Source organism: Nannobrachium achirus (genome assembly GCF_963921795.1).
Source record: "Nannobrachium achirus genome assembly, chromosome: 24".
Classification (NCBI taxonomy): Eukaryota; Metazoa; Chordata; class Actinopteri; order Myctophiformes; family Myctophidae; genus Nannobrachium; species Nannobrachium achirus.
The window spans coordinates 6,854,395-6,875,442 of record NC_137831.1 but is presented as its reverse complement, the minus strand read 5'-3'; the positions used below and the strand labels follow the sequence as shown (position 1 = coordinate 6,875,442).

At 44.4% G+C, this 21,048-nt stretch overlaps 1 protein-coding gene across 1 annotated transcript in view; it reads right to left on the bottom strand.

Annotated features, from left to right (window-relative positions):
• Positions 1-21,048, bottom strand: part of nhsl1a (NHS-like 1a) — a 73,049-nt gene that overhangs the window by 26,112 nt on the left and 25,889 nt on the right. The window contains exon 3 of the mRNA XM_080720147.1: positions 9,073-9,182. Coding sequence (XP_080576273.1) covers positions 9,073-9,182 — 110 coding nt within the window. The remainder of the gene's footprint in view (positions 1-9,072; positions 9,183-21,048) is intronic.

The window sequence follows — 21,048 nt, the reverse complement described above, 5'->3', positions numbered from 1 at the left end:
TTGGGAGCTAAAGGTTCCTAAAGGTGTTTCAAAAATTATATAAAAAAAAATGAAAATATTAGATAACAAACAAACAAGAAAATAAAACAAAAAGTTGCAATCACACGGTATATAGGTGGAGGTCATTCCCACTTTCCTAAGAGGGAAGGCAATCATGCTTATCTATATCGTTCTTTAAATGTGTTTGTCATTATAATTCTCTTCGTCCTAAATGCCTTAGCAAATATTAGTAGTTTAACTGCTGGCCACCTCCGTTGCGGCCTGTTAAGGATATAGTCATGTAATATATGAAGTTTTGATTGGGTTTGACCGTCTGAGTATACGTTCTGTAATTGGTTTTAGTGATCCTAGCCTGCTTTCTAAGTACAAATATCAGTGGAGCTCACTCCCTTGAACTTGAGTTTATCAAGGGAGGGCATCGGGTTCTGAGTATTTAGCGTCAGAAATGAACAGGTATAGGAATGTCCCATGATGGATTAGGGAAAAACACAAGCACACAAGCATATCAATGAGAGGTGGTTTTGTAAATAGTGGCCTAGGAAGTTTGTGATCAGCAAACCGGCTAGATTCTAACTACAATCCCGTGGGATTTGCTTCCATGAACATTTTGGCTCGGGTCTGGATGGATCAGATCCAGACACCGCTTCCTAATTATCAAGGGAGCAAACAGATTTATGGTATTCTTCCTGATGCAAGAAAAAAACATAAAGAGAACAGGGCACACTTAGTATTGCCCAGGTGGGGCAAACCTAATGCAACTTAATGCACAGTGAATGCGCAACAATACTACATGTGCTTTATTGGGTTGAGCTATCATTTTGAAATTACCGCTGTGGTTTGAATGACCAACCAAACCCCCCTTTTTGCAAGGCGTTGATGTTCTACAGTGAGTCGTGGACCCCCCCTGTGCGGCTACTGCGTAGCAAACGCAGAGCAGAATAGGCAGCAGCAGCACACTCAAATAGATGAGCGTTGACATAAGGCGCCTCCCAAAAAGGGGTGGGGTCTGCAGAGAACTAACGTCAGGGTTTGTGAACAGACAGACATATTGGGTGGGTTCCAAAATAACACATTCCGTGGCGAGATCGGTCGCCCTAGCCTTGGCAGGGGTATTGGTGTCACCCTGACACGCACAAGCCTGTAGTCGTTGGAGGGAGACCTCCCTGTCCAACGTAGGTACTGTCTCGACCATGTGTCGACGTCCTCCCTTTAGAGAAACACACTTAACAAAGTCAGTCAAATCCACAGGATTTGGCCTGAGTAGGCTAGTGGATAGGGCGAAACCCCCCTCTGAAAGTTTGAGTATAGGACGCAGTCTCCGTAAAAAGTCGCGTCCTAAGAGCAATGGGACGTGTTCCAGTTCAGACACATATATCAGGTGCTTCACAGCCATGTGCCCTACCTGAATGAGAGACAATAAGGCCTGATGCATTTGAGTACCAGTTTCAGCGTACAGTTGAATGGGGTGAGACAACATGTGCACTTCACGGGTGGCACTTTGTGCCCGGTGTTGCAGGTCAAGGAGCAAACTCTGTGACATCACACTAATGTCCGCTGTCGTGTCCAACAGCGCTACGTGGGTTACTTCATGTTGTAACTTCACTGGCAGGGATAGCTTCCTATATACGCTCTTTTGCGGGACTTTGGCTAACCTTTGGGTCTGCCTAGTGTCCGCAGAGGGCACGTGGGGCTTGCGAGCTCTACACGGGAGCTGTTTCGTCTCACGGACGACCGCGTCACGTTGTGTTGCGAGTGTAACACTTTGAGCCATCGACGAGGCTAAGACAACGCAGACAGAAAGGGTGAGATCAGAAAGAAGGACCCCAGGGACGAAGTCCCATGCTGAGTTGTTGACAGCCCCTGCTTTAGTAAGGGCACTTGTCTCGTCATTGAAGACTTTGGCAGGTCCCACAAGGTTCGAGTGGTTTCTGACCTTTTCACCGTATACCTGCATGTCTTGCGTGTTTGCGTTGTGATCGCGGGTAAGAACCAACTCCTTCTGCTTGACAGGTTTTAACTCGGCTGTTCGAAAACCGTTTTTACGCCCGTTGGGCAAGTGATGAGTGTAGTCGAGACGGGTGTAGTTTGAGTCGGTGCAAAACATTACTCCCTTATTGCCGTGCGTGGAAGCGCACCAAAGAGCGATCAGTATGCTGGAAATCACTGCAACAAGTTTGGAACACGAAGGTCTTGCCGGCGTGTTATCTATCCTTACCAATTCCACCTTCGCTTGGCGAGGAGGTTTGCTGTATGAACAGATGTCAACACACACCGTAGGCGAGTCTGTGCACGTGTTGCCTTTCAAAATCTGGTCCTTTTGGGTGACATTGTTTCCCTCAGCATCTGCTGGGATGTCAGTCACGCCGTTACACGCAGTGTCTGCGAGGAGGCCCTGGAGACAGGGGCACACAAGAGTTTGTTGCTGTTGGAGGACACCCCCCTCGTTCAATGGTGGCATTGGCTTGACTACGGGTGGGCGTTTCCACGTCAGAGCGTCACACTCCACAAAGTCAGTTAGATTTAACGAATCCTGTGCAGGTTCTTCAGTAGAGAGGGTGAATTCCTCCTCTGAGAAGGCAGATAGTAGTTGCAGTAGTAACAGGACATAGCCCAAGAGAAGTGGGAGGTATTCCATTTCAGACGCATACATTGGATGGCTTGCAGCCATGTGTCTTATCTGAAAAGGACACGAGAAGGCATGAACCATCTGAGTACTAGCCTTAGTATAAGGCCGAACACTGGGGGATTGATACAACCCGTCGCCCTCTAGGTGGGCACGCTGTGCCCGGTATTGCAGGTCAAGGAATAAACTTTGAGACATCACACTACTGTCGGCTGCTTTGTCTAACAGCGACTCGTGGGCCCATTCGCATCGCGTTGCGAGTGACAAACCACTGGTTTGTGCTATTAACGAGGCTGTAACAGCTGTGATGTGAATGTATCCGTACCTGTCAATCACCTTAAGAGTGCATGCATTGTAATCAGTGCACAGAACGTGTTCTGTGCATGGTGTGTCCTGTACTGGTGGCACATTTTCGCGGTTCTCAGCTCCTGGGCCGTGAGCGGCCATCAGGGCTGGATTGCTGTGCGTTATGAACGCAGTATTGTCTCCGGAGAGACACAGAACCCCCTTCAAGGGACACTTAGCATCTGTTACCTGCTGAGATTTAGGGTCATTAATTTTGGCAGCAAGCTCTGACAACAAAGCTGTTGCAGAACTCATGGACAGTTGTCCAATATCAAGGGATTGAATTAGGCTTTTATCACTAGGCAAAGGGCTTTCCCGTGTCGTAGGACGGGTTGACAAGCTTCCCGACCGAAGTAAATTGGCCTCGTTCGTACTTCCGTCACTGAGACTCAGTTCGTGGAACGGGCTTAGACTACAGTCACGAGAGACCTTGCCGTCAGGCAAGGAAAAGCAGTTGTGATTGTGAGAGGAGGGCCTGCGGCATCTTCTCCTCTCTCGATCAGGATCGCTCTGTCTCTCTTGAAAAGTTATATCACCTTTCGCTATGATTTCTAAAGCAAACAATTCAAGCTTGTTGCTGAGCCTCGGACGCTCCGTCTTAAAACCCTGGCAAGCCAGTTTTTTTAGAACCGGGTGAACCGTCCTGGAGTAAGGCCCCAAAATGGGTGGACCGTTAAAGTTAGCAGTCGTCACTAAGGACTTGATCATCGAGACAAAAACCTCCATGAGTACAAGATGGCGTTAGTTTGACTAACTACAGCTGTAATATCAAGGAGAAATAAATCGAACCCTGATATTTAAACTAAATATGTTTGGCTCCAAGCGTTGTTTTGGGTTTATATTCTTTTCCAAACTAATAGCACAACAATTCCTCTAGGTTCATCCAGAAAGTGAAATCAAATTCAACAGCTGTTTCTTACGATGCAAACTGTGAAAACTAATAAGTTCTGTAAATTATGAGTTTAGATAACAATCCCTCAGTTAGTCTCATAAATTAAATTAATAATTGATATGACTAGCAGGGCTTTAAGTAAAAATTCTTAATTCTTTTCAAAAAGAAAACTCTAAAGAATTCAATGGAAATTTAGATCTTAATTAAAAATAATTGTTTTCAAATACTGGATGAAGCACAAAGTAAACAGAGCATACTAACGACCCAATAGCAAGATAGGTGTCTCCAAACCTTGAGAACAAAACTATTAAACAATAGAACAGATTAAACTGGGTTAAAAGAGATTAATCCAATGTAATCCTCTTTGACTGGGACGGTTGCTTGATTGAACAGACTAGACTGGGCTCGATGAAGGAGTCCAATCCAGTTGATCAATCACCCAAGCGTGTCAGATAGAATTTATAGAACCCTAAGGTCGGAAACACACAAAATGCAAGGTACAGTTTTGGGGAAAAGAACTACAAACTCAGAAACAATGATCGCTTACCAGTGTTGGGCAGAACACTGGTTGGTCAGACGCTTAAAGAAAATGAAATACTGCTTCTAGCTAACTGATGGAACAAACTCACTACAGTGTGTTTGCTATGTAGATTACTCACTGTTAAAACAAATCTAGTGCAAATGGCTGGACAATGCTCAGCATGCAAGCAGACCATATAGCCCTCACTGTCATAAACTTACAGGCCTGCGTGTAAAGGACACAGGACTGGAGAGACAGTTTTATTGTCTCTCCTTTCTGTAGTGTTGTTTATGACTGGAGTCAGGGAGGTGCCTTGGCCTGACGGGGAAAAGTTTGAAAACAGGTAATCAAATAGCAAAGATGTACTGTAGGTCCAGTGTTTGTCAAAACTCATGCACAGCCAAGCGTGCGTGTTTTGATGGAAGTTGGACAAATGAGCGAGAGAGATGAGTTCCTTCTGAGTTATGGCTAAAGCGTTTTTCGTCAGATGGTCCAGACGAAATGAAAACGACTGGCTGATCTGACAGTATGCGGACACAAAGTGTCCTTAATAGATAAAGGAAGGATCAAAGAAATAAAAACAATTGATTGGCGTAATTGCAGGATTTGACATAGATATTTTCAAACCACGGTGACCGAGATAATGAAGTAATTAATACACTAAACCGGATTACGAGTTAATCCAATTTGTCCTTATTGGCTGGAACGATTGTTTGTTTGATTGACTAAACTGGAGCATGAAAGAGCCCAAATCAGTGATCAATCAATCAACCGTGTCAGCTATATAATTTCTATAGGTCTCGGAGGTTAGAGAATATGCCAACAATGTCTGACTATAGTAGTCAGACCAAATATCCTAGTTTGGGAACTTGATATTAAATAAACCTAGTAGGTTTTAAGTGTTTGCTCTAGGCTTTCATCTTTCTTCTTCCAGTAATAAAGAACACTCCTTTGTATTTCATCCAGAAAGTGACATTTAAATTTCAATTAATGCGTGGAAAAGTTCCTCGTTAGTCTCATGAATTAACTTAATAATTGAGGTAACTAGAGAGGAGTTCCAAGCGGGAGGGAAAATTCTTTTTTTTTTCAATGAGAAAAAAAAATCAAAAAGGAATTAAATTGAAATTTTAAACTTAATTAAAATAATTGTCCTTGGCAACTGAAATGAGGCACAAAGGGCGTAAACCATTAGACCTATTGATAGGTTTGACAAAAATATTTTTCGAGCGTCAACGACCAAAGTGAATAAGTAATCAAAACAAATTAACTTGGATTAGATTTGATTAATCCAATTAATTCATCTAGTAGTTGGAGGACTGTCTGCCTGACAAAGCTGAACCGAGTCAATCAAACAGTTGTGTCCACATAGAATTCACTAAGTTTTTGAGGCTGGAAAAACAGTCAAAGCTGAATAGGGAGAGAAGAGATGAGAAAAAACAAACAATAAACGTTTTAAAACAAAGCTCACAGTTACAGCTTGATAGCTATATAGGTGCGTGGAGGTTTAAATTATGGTTGGGATATCCTTAATATTAAACCGTGGTACAATGTCGAAACGGGTTGAAAACCCAAAGATCTGAGGTGATGTTACAACTGAGTGTCACACAGAGAAACCTTTGGATTGTCCTCTGGTCTGTGTGTCGTATGGGAGGTACTTAAATCTCACGATAGGCTGCGCGTAAGTTGGGTGTGAGAAAAGAGGGAAGTCACACAGAGTGAGACTCCACCCTCTATTCAAGATGGCGTCTTTGCCAAATTGTGACTTAGATGGGTCTATCCCTCTTGGGGAGCCGAGCGAAAGTAACCCACTAAGCACATACACACACACGCACGCGCGCACAGACACAAACACACACACACACAGCACTTGGTGACAGGGCGAACACGCCCACACACACACACACACACACACACACACACACGCACACAGTTGGCTCGACAGACTTTAGTCTGGAGAGTATCAGAGCTGGATTAAATCCTGCTTTGAATTAAGAATTGTTGGACTTTTGAGGGGAGACCAATTCTTATAAATCACTCCTCAATCAAAATGCCATATAGTTATCATATATAGAGAACTCCGGCGAAAACACGCTTCGAATTTAATCGAAGTGGGGGGGTTCCTGTCTAAATATGGTATCAGGCTGGCTTGAGCATCAAGTTATCAACAAGTGTAGCTTTTCACTTAAATCAAAAATCATGCCACTGGGAGATTTGACACTCCCACGTTTTATGGTGCCGTTATCATAAACACCCAAACAAACATGTTACAGTACTCTATGAATCATTCAGAACCGCGGCCGCAACTCTGTCTAATCCATATAGTAAAGATAATGTACAGTAGGACACTGACAATACTATCATTTGCTGTGGCTCGGTGCGATACTACTACAATACGTCCAGCGTATTATGTAATAGTCTCGACAGACACAGAAAATGGAAAATGACTTTCTGCTCATTTTGATCAAAATTAATACTGGAAATCAGCTAACATCCCGGACGAGCCCCCACTTTGTAGCGTTAATGACAGTAATATCAATATCAATATTAATAAAAATATTAATATTAATAATAAAAAATACTTTTTCCAAAAATGATGAAAAATATATTTTTTCTTCTCGTTCACTGTTCAAAACGTAGATTCTTTATATTAGCCTAGGCATTTAAGATTCCAGTACCAATCACATTGATTCAAAACACACAGAAAGAACGTCAAGGTCCACACTGTTTCGCTTAAGGTTAAAATGTGATTTATTATAAAAATCATAAAATGTACATTCAGACTAGCATAACTATGTCTGATTCTTCAAGCAAAAGATAGATAAATGGGTTCCTAGGGAAGTAGTAGGCATAGTATTTTAAAACCTGTCAAACTGTACAAAATAGATGGCAGGCTACTGTACATGTTATCCAGTGTTGCATATCGTTTCCCCAAAGACATATAAATCAAAACAATCACCAAAAGAAAAGAAATGAAAGAAATGAAATAATCGAAGATCATTAAACATTCAATATCTAACCCTACTCTATCTTAGTTGCCATTGACACAATGTAAACACTGCCTTACTGTGAGAGGTCCGTTTGCACATGCGCGCAGAGAGGATAAGAGGAGAGGGTTGGTTGCTAGCGTAGCAGCCTAGCATGTGCTGGAAGGTCAGCCATTGCAGCAGGGCGTTGGCTGTGTCATCGCCATGAGGCCTGACCATGCGGCTTGGATGGAGGCAGCCATCTTTGGAGAGCCACAGGAAGTAGCGTGTGCAGAGCAGGATGGAGAGGCACAGGAAGTAGCGTGTGCAGAGCAGGATGGAGAGGCACCCCCCCCTGGCTGGAGGAGGCGCTTGCTCAGGAGCAGGAGATCTTGCTGCTGTTGAGTGGTCTTCACCCACGTCTGTTGTCTTCACCGCTGGAGGGGGAGAGAGCTCGCACGCTCCAAATCTCACTGTCTGGGTATCTGGTTGATGTCGTCGTCGGAGTGGGAGAGATAGCGTGCCTCAATCCCACGGACTGGCAGTCCTGATGATGAGTCCGGCAGGACTCTATGTTGAGAGACCAAGTCGTGGTCACCAGGGCGTGGCAGCCCTTGGTGGCTGAGTAGTCTTTAGCCCTCCTTGTGTGTTGTTGGTTCAGTGATTTTTTTCAAGAGAGAGAGGGAGAAACAGGAAGTCTCCTTATGTAGTGAGTGGGAGGGCTTAGTATGCTAGCCCCGCAGAAGGCGGTTGTAGAGGACAGGCTCATTGTCCATCCCACCTTGAAAAAGATGAAAATACTATACTTTCTGATAAAATGTTGGGGAACATCATTTTCCTACATGTGACCAGATAATTGTAAACATTGGACTTGTGCAAACGTATAGATATGAAACCTGACCACTTTATATCATACAGAGGGCATATGGGTTAAAAAGTCGAATAACCACAGAAAAACATATTGTACACATTAAATTCAATATATATAGTTGCTGTACATCATATTGGAATACAACCATGTAGTTTTATGTTATAAAATGTCATTGCATCAAGCATTTATCCTCACATTCCATCGTTTCATTGTCTTCCACATCTTGTCTATGTGGTTAATACTGTGTGCACATGAAGAGAAGAGACCCTGGCAGGATGTCCCTTATCTGATCGGCAGGGTAATAAAACACTATACTGGCACTTTGGAATGTGGTGTTGGGTGACACCATGGAATAGAGAGTCAATATCTTTTTGGGGGGAAGAAGGGTACATTCAACCGGTCCTAACACAAAGGGTCCATTTGGTTGAATATGAGTTATGAATACAATTCATAACTTTTCGTGTCCATAACCGGCTCATACGCTACACAGGGTTTAAGGACCTCTCTATATGAAGTATTCAGGGTTTAAGGACCTCTAAATGAAGTATTCAGGGTTTAAGTGGCAGTGATGGTGCTGAAAGTTATATCGCAAATGTAGCATCAGTGCTGAGGGATTAGAGCAGTCCTGTCTCACCCATTTTAATACTGTAGAAAACCATTAGTGTGTGTGTGTGTGTGTGTGTGTGTGTGTGTGTGTGTGTGTGTGTGTGTGTGTGTGTGTGTGTGTGTGTGTGTGTGTGTGTGTGTGTGTGTGTGTGTGTGTGTGTGTGTGTGTGTGCGCGCGCGCGTGCATGTGGGAGAAATATTTGGGAGTGTCAGCATGCAGAGAGAGAGAGAGAGAGAGAGATAGGATCTTACCTTCTTCCTCCTTCGGTGTGTGCTGCCCTGTGATTGGCCGGTGCAGAGCAGAGGGGCGTGGCCGTGGGAGAAGTGCAGGGGGCTGCCGTATCCATTCAGCCTGTCGCAGTCTGGAGACGTGCACGCACACGCGCACACACACACACACACACACACACACACACACACACACACACACACACACACACACACACACACACACACACACACTCAGAAGTCAAGACTCAACATTTAAAGTGTGTGCGTGTGCGTGTGCGTGCGCGTGCATATGTGTGTGTGTGTGTGGTCTCATGCAGGCTCTCTGCGGTTCTCTTTGACTCCTCCCTCCATTCATTCATTATTTTCTTCTTCCTCTCCTTCTCCTCCTCCTTCTCTCCCTCCCTCTCTCCCTCCATCTCTCTCTCCTCCCTCCCTCTCTCCCTCCATCTCTCTCCTCCACCCCTCTCTCCCTCCATCTCTCTCCTCCTCCCCTCTCCCCACTCCCTCTCTACCTCCCAGAGTGCAGAGAGATGCATTAGCTCCATCATTTGATGCAATGCTTTATCTTATAGGAGTAGTCGCATACCCAAGACAAACATTCGATTATTCAATAAAAAAAATGTACCCCCATGGATTCCAGATGGGGACCTGATTGCATTTGGGTCCCCATCCGGAATCAATGCGTAATCAATAGACAAAAGGCCATTGTGAGGGTGAACTACTCTTTAAATGTGTTCTCCTGAGCTGTGATGTCACAGTGGTGTTTGGACAGGTCACTGGTGTCCACATGTCAATAAATGAGTGGGTCGGTGTCAGCTTGCCACCATTGGTGTGTGGATGTGGGGAATGAGGACGCAGAAAAAGCTAAGGTATGGCAACATGACTGGTGTCTTGCATGCACGCCTTCGTGCGCGTGCAAGACGCCAGTCATGTTGCCATACCTTAGCAACAGGCATGATACATTTATTTTAAGAAGTACATTTTCCCCCCGTTTCTATGGTTTCTTGGGCTGGATATGGCAGCCTGGAACGGTTGTGCAAGTACATTGCACCTGTGCAGCTGACCTGCGGAACCTAGGAATGTACCATTTTGTCAAAATGGGGAGAATAAAAGTGTGGAGAATATAATTACTAGTAAGACACCTGAGGGTGGAATGCAATGTAAATAAGCCGGAATTAGCAAGAATGCTAAATTTCATCCGTAGTCCCCACATGAAGACAAAACAATACATACCAACAAACAGTAACCCTACATTAGGAGAGGGCGCCTAAGAACATACATACAAATACTATTTTTCCTGAACCAAGAAAAAAAAAAAAAAAACAACACATATTACTAACAGTACCCTACATTAAAAAAGGATACTTAAAAATATACGTACATGGCATGAGCTGTACTCTTAGAACTATACATGGTCACAGGTTTGATTGTCAACTAACCATTTTTTTAGATTAAACTTGAAGGATGGAAATGACAAACAGTCTCTTATTGTTAGAGGTAGGTCATTCCAGATTGAACATCCCTGCACTGAAAGGGTGTTTTTTCCAAAAGCGGTTACCCGGTACGGTACTTCGCAATCCCCTCTAGTGATTGCTCTAGTATTGAGTCCTCTATCAGGCTTCCTTTTTATGAATTCCTTTAGGGGAGGTGGGCATAGACCATTTAGGGTCTTATATATGATACTGACCTGTTTAAATACCTTAAAATTAGCGAAACTCAAAAAACGGTACCTCTGAAGAATATTACAATGGTGATATGAGTGGGGTTTCCTATCGAATACCTTAAGCGCACTCTTATATAGCTGTTCAATGGGTTTGAGAGTCGTTATACCTGTGCAAGACCAGTTTGTGAAACAGTACTCAATGTGTGATAGGATCATGCATTGGAGATACGATTTAGCAGCACTAACTGCCAAAAAAGGTCTGATTTGTTTAAAGTTCTGAAGGTTGAACTTGATTGTGTTTGTAACCTTTTTTACATGTTTTTTAAAGGTTAGGGTTGAGTCTAACATGACTTGAACTCTGACACAAGTTCAAGTTCCTCTCCACCCAGAAACACATTTGATGATTCCATCACAACTGGTCTTTTGGAAAAAGCCATGCAGACCGTCTTTTTTGCATTCAGGAGCAGGCATGAGTCTGTAAGCCAGTCCTGAACGCTGGTCAGAACAGAAGTTAAAACCGTTGACACCTCTGCATAGCTCTTTCCATGAGTCAGTATAACAGCATCATCTAGACTATCTCCATATATAGTGTTATCCACATCTCCATGTTAGGACTCATATATGGGCATAAAAAGTGTCATGTCATGTGACATCACTTCCTGTACAGACAGTCAGCCATTGACTCCGGATTAACAATGGCTACTGTCTATGACGTTAGTCCCATATGACATATTGGACTAGACTATCTCCATATATAGTGTTATCCACATCTCCATGTTTAGGCCAAACAGATTCGCTCCATTTCTCCATGTATAGGTCCAAATGCCTAACGTTGAGCTTGACAACGAAACGTTCTTAACACAGCCACCCCCATATTTACTTTAGAAAATATGTTAAATTCTAAGTACGTTTCGAGTACCGGTTTGATACATCGACTTAAAGTTGGATCCAGGCCTAATAACTTTATCTGGCCGCCCCGTTGCCACGTCCTTGTTACATTTTCTTTTCTCCAGGTGGATGGACATTCTTTCATGGACATCCTTTCATAGGTGATCTAAGTCCAGCCGCCCGTATCAGCCATTGACTCCGGCCTAACAATGTCTACTTTCTATGACGGTAGTCCCATATGACATTATGGACTGGACTATCTCCATATATAGTGTTATCCACATTTCATGTAGCCGCCCTGTACAGGAAGTGATGTCACAACTCGCTGACATCACACTGACATCACAGAGGTTACGGAAGGACACTCAAGCGACACAGTTCTTCAGAGTATATGCGACCTTCGGTCGCAATAATACCTTGTTAAAGTGACCATTTTGTAACATTTAGCATTTTAGTTATTTTACTGTAATTTAACAACTTAATAACCAGCACAGATAGACAAAGAGACATTCATGGATTTATGTTTAAAAGTAAATTTTATTTTCCCCCCTGGACCCAGGGTATGGCAGCTGCATACCCCTGCCATACCCAATTGACGCACTTGCTGGCGTCGACTGTTTGCAGATTCCCTTCCAAATGTATGGATGAATGGATCACAGTAAAGCCATTTGAGTTCGCAACTTGCATACAAAAGCGCTAAAAGCGAGCTTGCAGGATTATGCAAAGGGTAAAATGTCATTTAGATATCTGATGGCAGGTCATTGTTGATCCAGCATCCTATAGTGCAAGGGTCTTCAACAGGGGGTCCGGGGCCCCTAGGGGGTCCTCAGAGTTACTACAGGGGGTCCTCCAAATCTTTGTTGGATAGAAACTTTTTTCTATTTTCTTTTTGCCAGACCCAGGGGGTCGGCCTACAAAAGGCTTTGTCGGTCTGTCGGTCTGTCGGTCGGTCGGTCGGTCCCTCTTTTCCTCAGTGTGCCTGTGTTTGCCTCTGACTGCTCATCTGCCCCTCCCTTCCCTTGCTCGGCTGATTGCCTTGAGTGCCGTCACCTGTACAGGACCAGCTGAGTTGAGTTGGCTGACGAGCTGCTGACACTATAAATTCCTCAGCCCATCTACAAGCTCAGAAACATTTCCAGCTGCTCAGCCTATACAATCCTGTGTGTTCATGTGTTAGTTCAGTGCCATACTAGTGAAAACAGCCGATCTACAAGCTCTTGCTATTAAGTGTTGAAAATGTTCCGCCCCAACTCTGTCAGAGTTCCCCTTAAATTTGTAGCCCTCTGCCTGTCTGACAACCACGTTCCTGTCATAGCCCTCTGCCTGTCTGACAACCACGTTCCTGTCATAGCCCTCTGCCTGTCTGACTACCACTTTCCTGTTTTAGTCCTCTGTCTGTCTGACTGTCACTGTCCTGTCTTAGCCGTCTGTCTGCCTGTCACTGTCCTGTCTTAGTCCTCTGCCTGTCTGACTGTCACTGTCCTGTTTTAGTCCTCTGTCTGTCTGACTGTCACTGTCCTGTCTCTGTCCTCTGTCTGTCTATCACCCCCCCCCCCCTTCCCCATGGATCAACACCTTATCGTGGTGGGGAGGTTTGCGTGCCTTAAGGATCCCACGAGCTATACCAGCTGGAGTCTTGCACTCCTGCCAGCGTCACGCTTGCCGGACAGGTCAAAGGAGAGAGGCCAGACTAAGATTGATCCACCCCCCCCCCCCCCCCCCCTTCCTTGCATTCTGATTTTCATTGCGGGTCTGGCAGAACCAGGTGACCTGGTCTAGTTTTTTTATATTAACCACTTGGACCCTGAGAACTTGAGCCAAAAATAGCAGATCTACAAGCTTGTAGATTGCCTATTTCCGGCAAAGAGGTTTGGTGTAGAGGGGGAAAAGAGCAGACTAAGTACAGAGTGAAAGGTCAAGTTTATTAAGTATTCTGTTCTATAGGGCTTTTATAGAGTCTGGGGTTGTGAGGTGTGCTAGCAAGATTGTGGGGGAAAATTCAGCTGTCTGAGTCTTATTATATGATGAGCAGGTGCTTAAGAAAGCATCATCTATTGAAGCGCATAGTTCTCATTACCTTAATTCTTTATATGAGCTATTGCCTTCTCGCCAATGGTTAAAGGCCCCTGTAACAAAAAAAATAATAGATACAAATTTTCATTTGTTCCTACCTCGATCCGTGCTATCAATAACGGGAGCAGGTGCAGGAGGTAGCTGTTTATTCTCATGGATGGTTGTTGTTACACTTATACTTATTGTTATCTGCATGGATCTTGTGACCATGTGGGAGTCTTACTGGTTATTCTTTATTGTTTTATCTGGTTCTACTGTTAGACTGATGATAGGTTCATGGTTTACCTATGATCCCAGACTACTATTTCTATGCATGTGAAGTATTACCTTGTGTTTACATTGCGTACTGTAAGTAGCTCTGGATTAATAGCATCTGCTAAATGCCTACATTGTAAATCGTAATGTTGTGTGTGTGTGTGTGTGTGTGTGTGTGTGTGTGTGTGTGTGTGTGTGTGTGAGTACAGTACAGTACAGTATGGAGATAGAGAGCAGGCATCCTGGAATTGGAAGGTTGCCAGTTCAATCTCTGGCTCCTCCAGGCTGTGTGAAGTGTCCTTGAGCAAGACAGTGTGTGTGTGTGTGTGTGTGTGCGTGCGTGCGTGCGTGCGTGCGTGCGTGCGTGCGTGCGTGCGTGCGTGCGTGCGAATGTAATGCACATTGTAAAACTCTTCTGGATGAAAGTGCAGAACTTTGTCCTAGCGTAGATTCATAATTCATAGTATTTATTTATTTTGTGAGCAGTGCAAACCGCTCCTTTAAGTGGCTGTGCGTGTGTGTCCGTAGCCTTTTTCCTCAGCGTTTTGCCATAGCAAAACGTGTGCGTGTAGCACGTAAACCGCTCCATAGAGTGGCTGTGCGTGTGTCCGTAGCCTGTTTCCTCAGCGTTTTGCTATAGTAAAATGTGTGTGCATAGCATCATGTTTGTCTATATGTCATATGTCGTATGTCTGTAGTCTTTTTCCTCAGCGTTTTGCCATAGTAAAATGTGCGTACGTGGCATGATGTTTGTCTAGTGATTTCATATGTCGTGTGTCTGTAGCCTTTTTCCTCAGCGTTTTGCCATCAAACGTGTGTGTGTAGCACGTAAACCGCTCCATAGAGTGGCTGTGCGTGTGTCTGTAGCCTTTTTCCTCAGCGTTTTGTCATAGCAAAATGTGTGTACGTAGCATAGCCTGTACATCCTAGACTCAAATCCTAGTCTGAAGATGTTATGCAAACACAACCACCGCTCACTTCACATTGGGTGTGATTTTTTATTTTTTCAAATATATCTTTGAGTGGTGCTCCTGGAAGGAGCTAAGCTCCAACATCTGTCTTTGCCCGTATGTCCAAAGTTTGTTGTACGTCCAGGGTCACTTTGCGGGACGCTTAATGAAATGAACTCATAAATAGGACAGCTCTCTTCACACTAGGGGGAAGAACCGGCAAAAGAACCGGCAAAGAACCGGTTCCGGTTCTTTCTCCTGCCTATGGGATGAACCAGAGGTGTGCTTTTCCACAGAGAACCGGAGTTGGTTCCGAACCGGAACCACAAAATCCTTGGTTTTTCCAGTGAACCACCATCTGAACTGGGGGACAATGGCTATGGTTCAATCTGGTGGAAACGCAAGCCGGTTCACAAGAACGAACCAGGGTTCCAAACAAGTTGAACCGGCACTGGTTCAGTATTAGTCTGGCCATGCCAGGCTATGAAATGCCTATACTATTATACTTATAGGGGCCTTTTCCACCAAAAGAACCTTGGTTCCAGAACCAGTGCCGGTTCAACTTTCTTGGAACCTTGGTTCGTTCTTGTGAACCGGCTTGCATTTCCACCAGATTGAACCATGATTGAACCAGAGGAACCAAAGATTTTGTGGTTCCAGTTCCGAACCAACTTTTACGGTTCGGAACCAATTCCAGTTATTGGTGGAAAAGCTCACCTCTGGTTCATTCCATAGGTGGGAGAAAGAACCAGAACCAGTTCTTTGCTGGTGGAAACGGCCCCTATAGGTGTGATTTCTTTAAGATATTTTCGTGAACGGAAATAGCGAACAAACGACATCCGTTCTTCCGTTACAGACTCTGTGTAGCGTTGACAGATTGTACACTAGTTGTCTGGCTGTAGAGTCTAGATTGTGTGTAACTGTGTGTGTGAGCGTTAGATTGTGTGTACCTTGTGTGTAACAGTGTGTGATTGTGTGCCTTGTTGTGTGTGATTGTGTGTAGCAGTGTGTGAGAGAACAGAGGGGTCGTGTTGAAGGTTAAACATAATTGTCTGAAAGAGTCTGAGTCCCAGACTGAGTTATTATGACATCACAGAGAGAGAGAGAGAGAGAGAGAGAGAGAGAGAGAGAGAGAGAGAGAGAGAGAGAGTACAATGACCTACATTCTCTCTCTTATCAGAAAAAGGGAGCAAGTGAAGGACACAGGAAGGGAGAGAGGAAAGGAGATGAACCAAAACAAAGGGGAGAGAGAGAGGTAGAGAGAGAGAGAGAGAGAGAGAGAGAGAGAGAGAGAGAGAGGGGGGGGGGGGGCGAGTGAGAGAGGGCAAAGTGAAGGACAAATGTTTTCCAGCCGTGTTCCCACACTCATGCACGCACGCACACACATTCACGCACGATCACATATGCACGCACGCACACACACATGAATGGACCTTAGTATAGCCTATAATGATTAGTCAGTAGCTAGGGAATGATAAATGATATCTACTATACTGTATGTTCTGCATATAGATTTACTGTATGGAATATGTATTTAGATTATACATACACCAGAGCATTCATTGCCTGAGGCCATGTGTATAAGAAAACTGCTCAGGCTCATGCAGCCAGAAGATGTTTTCTTTTATGCATTTATTCTTCTTTTTTTTTTTTACACCCAGTGTAGTCATTATACAAATGTATTCCAGTGTGTGGACCAGGGCAGGAATTTCAGGGAGGCCATGAAGGCCATGGCCGTCGTTGCCCCTCAGTTTGGCCTTGTGCCCCTCCACAAAATGGCATGCCCTGAGTCCACTTTTGACTGAGGCCACTTTTGAGGCCACCTTGAGGCCTTAAGGCCCATTCCCACTGGGCCAGATAAAAGATATCTGGAGATATTTCTCCAGATATTTTTCCATGCAAAGTGGATGGTAGATACAGATAAAAAAAAAAGTCTACCACAGATATTTGCCACAGATACTTTTATCTGTGGCAAATATTTTTTTTTATCTGTATCTACCATCCACTTTGCATGGAAAAATATCTGGAGAAATATCTCCAGATATCTGTTATCTGGCCCAGTGGGAATGGGCCTTAAGGCTAGACGGAGCTGGTTATTTCATATATCCCAGTTTTTCAGATATCCACATAGAAAAATATCTATAGGTCCACACGACAAAGATATCTAGGTCTAAAATAATCTGAGTCCCCAGACCTCCACTAGGGGGACAAGCACACAAACACAGTAAAGTCTTCAGAGATATCCGTGTTCCATGCCTACACAGACCAGTGAATCGGATATTATTCAATGTCTTCACTTATTTAACCAGTTTCAAAAATATCCAGTTTCGCCCCAACCGCACAAAGAAATGTCTAGCTTCAGAAATAACCAGCTCTGTGTAGCCGGCACCTTAATGCCCTACCCTTGGCGTAGCCATACTGCAGTTAACTGCGGGAGTATATATATTACATTCCTCCCTTGTGTTAACATGGGTGGATAGTTTAGGTTTAGCTGTGCTAGGCTATTAATGCCCCAGCCCAGCTGACTGTACTACTTTATCCTGCTCTGTCTCTGTCTTGTTGATAAGTAGACATCACACATCAGGGTCTTTTGTTGAGTTCCTATTTTAAACCAATCCTGTATCTTGTCGAGCAATATTTTTTTCTTTAAAGATCTTTGCTGAAAATAGCAGATCTACAAGCTCACAACACGCACATTGTGAGCTTGCAGATCGGCTACTTTCAGTGAGAGTTTCCTCCAGAATAATATGTGGTTCTTTCAGTCAGATCAGCTTCATCATGGGAAAAGGCTCCATTTCTCTTTGATGCTGATTAAAACCTCCAGGGGGCGCCAAAATCCCCTCTATGCATGAGAAATCCCTGATTATGTGTGTCTGTGGGTAGTTGTAGTCTGGGATCACTTCACTTTTCGGGCTTGTAACCGGTCTGGAGCGGAAACCACAACACGTCATGTTGTAGTACTCAAAGGACTACAATTTGCCGGAAAGATCAAACCGGATTCAGTTTTAACCCAAAATATTCCCCTGCGCTCAAGGGCATACTTTTAGGGCCTACCTAATAAACTCCTTGATGTGGAGTAGTTTTGCTTTTGAAAAATTAGTTTGGTATATCCATCTTTTAGTCCAACTGTTAGCGACTGGCAAGACTACACTAGGCTACTCGAGCATTTTAATAGGGATTGGGGAAACAAACCGCGCTCTAGGCGGAAACCAAACGGCCTGTTGTGAACGAACACCAGGCTTTCCCCCAGAAAGCCTGGTAGGTGAGGTTAGGGTAGTTGTAGTATAGTTGCGACCATAGGTCGCAGTTTACTATCAGAACCGTCACATCTTGACCGTATCTTTAAGTAGCGTAGGGGTAACGCTTGTCTTTTCTGACGATTGTCTCTCACGCTCTGACATCACTGTGATGTCAGGGGAAGCAAATCCCTTTTATTGCCATGTATGGAGATCCCTGTGATGCCAGGGGAACCAAATCCCTTTATGCTCATATATGGAGGTCCCTGATGTCATAAATATTAAGCCCATATCTGGGCAACTGGTCTGATATACATCACTGACCAGATGGCCAAGACATGACGCGACCTCGCTTTTTTGCCCTTAAGCGTCTTATTGGTATATTATAGTTGTATTTTGATGTTTATGTTGTAATTCTTGATTTTATCATACTAATTTTATGCTGTAATGTAATGTAGTATTTGCTTGACTCTTGGAATATGGCAAAACAATCATCATGTGTGCGTGCGTGTGTGCGTGTGCGTGTGCGTGTGCGTGTGCATGTGCATGGTCAGGTGATCAGGTCAGTGATTCTGTCCATCTGTTATCTGACGTACCATCGACCAAAACACACCCCTAATCCTCTGTGTGTGTGTGTGTGTGTGTGTGTGTGTGTGTGTGTGTGTGTGTGTGTGTGTGTGTGTGTGTGTGTGTGTGTGTGTGTGTGTGTGTGTGTGTGTGTGTGTGTGTGTGTGAAATTGAATAGACGTGTCAGCAATGCCTTACAATACATCTGCACACGCACACACACACTTACACACTCACTCACTCACTCAATCACACACACACACACACACACACACACACACACACACACACACACACACACACACACACACACACACACACACACACACAGCTAATCCCAGTGTAACAGACGGTTTGCTAATAGGCTCAGTGTCACCACACACACACACACACACACACGGTGACCGCCTGAAGCCCCGCCCACTTTAACACCTGGCCAATCACAGCGAGAGAGTCTTGCAAAGTCACAAAAACCTTTCAGGAGAGGAGAGGAGAGGAGAGGAGAGGGGAGGGGAGGGGAGGGGAGGGGAGGGGATCGAGGAGAGGAGAGGAGAGGAGAGGAGAGGAGAGGAGAGGAGAGGAGAGGAGAGGAGAGGAGAGGAGAGGAGAGGAGGGGAGGGGAGGGGAGGGGAGGGGAGAGGTTATACAGTCAGTCATACAGGTGTGAGCATGCCTGCATACCTAAGATGTGCTTCTACTCCTGTGTGTGTGTGTGTGTGTATGTGTGTGTGTGTGTGTGTGTGTGTGTGTGTGTGTGTGTGTGTGTGTGTGTGTGTGTGTGTGTGTGTGTGTGTGTGTGTGTGTGTGTGTGTGTGTGTGTGTGTGTGTGTGTGTGTGTGTGTGTGTTAATATTCATTCCTTCGTCCATTCAGCTTCTCACTCACACACAACAGCGGTACACATTACGTGCTGCATGTCACATTCACACTAGGGCATTAACGACTTGTGATTTTTGCAAGTCGACTCGACTCAGTAAAAAGTTGAGTTGAAGTCGACTTTATCGCTTGATGACGTCATCACAACACACGACCCCCCAATTATTTTGGGGCGTCCCCAGATGATTAACTTAATGTGAAACATTGTTTTCTCACTCAACTGTAAACAAACCAACATAATGTTTAAGTGTATAGAGGGTAGCTTCACATTTCTAAAGTGCCAATTTAAGGACTTTTTAATACCTCTAAAATGACAAATTAAACATTGTCCAAATTGTCAAATATATAGAGGTGAAAATAGCAGATCTACATGCTCACAAGCAAGTTGATCTGCTATTTTCACAATAGAACCATGTTATACCAAATGTAATGTAGCACTGTAATATTGGATCATTCTGTCCTTGACAATAAGCAATCCTACTGTTTGAATGCTGTACAGACGCACACATGGAGCAAAAATAATGATAGAAAAAAATACAAAGGATTTTTTTTTTTCATCTTTCGACTTTCTCTGGTAGGAGTCCACTTGTGTATTCTATTGAATTCAACTCAGTCGAGTTTTTCGTTAATGTCGTAATTCACACCCTAACTGATTGATTGATTGAGTGTATATGTCACGGTTAGATAGAGAAACTGTTAGATCGAGAAACGGAGCGCTCGTCGTGCGGCGCGGGGTGGAACAAGCGGTCGCTTTGAGCAACAACAACGTGGCGTCGGCAGGAATGATAGCCTCACCCCACGGAGGTTATGGTTAGGGTTAGGGTTAGGCATAGTTTTACTGAGGTTAAGGTTAGGGTTAGGGTTAGAGTAAGGCAGTAAGCTAATGGCTAAACCTAACACAGCCGCGCTGGGCTAGTAAATAAACGAAAGAGAGTCGCAAACGAGTGACGTCAGCGCCTGCACTAGTGAATGGCTGACTGGCTGTTGTCGCCATCTGGTGGTGATTGGTGTGTGGTGAACTACAAAACGAGCGCTCTTACCACAATCTCACTGAGTTACCCAAACTGACTGTAACATATACACTACAGTATGCTATCATTGTAAAGGAGCGCTTGTTTTCGATGGAGACGACGGAGACACGCCGCCTCAAGCGCACTTGATCCACGTGAGACACCGCCGAGCGAGCTAAAGTGAGCGAGTCCCTTTGTCGAGCAAAGGTACTTTGGGCTCCTCCGAGCGCTCCAAGTGAACACAACGCGTGGAGCGCTCCCTACGTCCAGTTCAGCCAATCACAAGCGGACGTACTGTATGTATGGTGATTAGTAATCACCATAATGACCATACAGTATCTGTCCAATAGAGCAGTGGTTCTCAACCTTTTCAGGCCGCGAACCCCAAAATAATCATTGCGACCGTCAGGTTGCAGTTACTATCAAAACCTCCACCGGCTGTCAGTCTTGCAAAACACATTTTTGGACAACACATTCTTG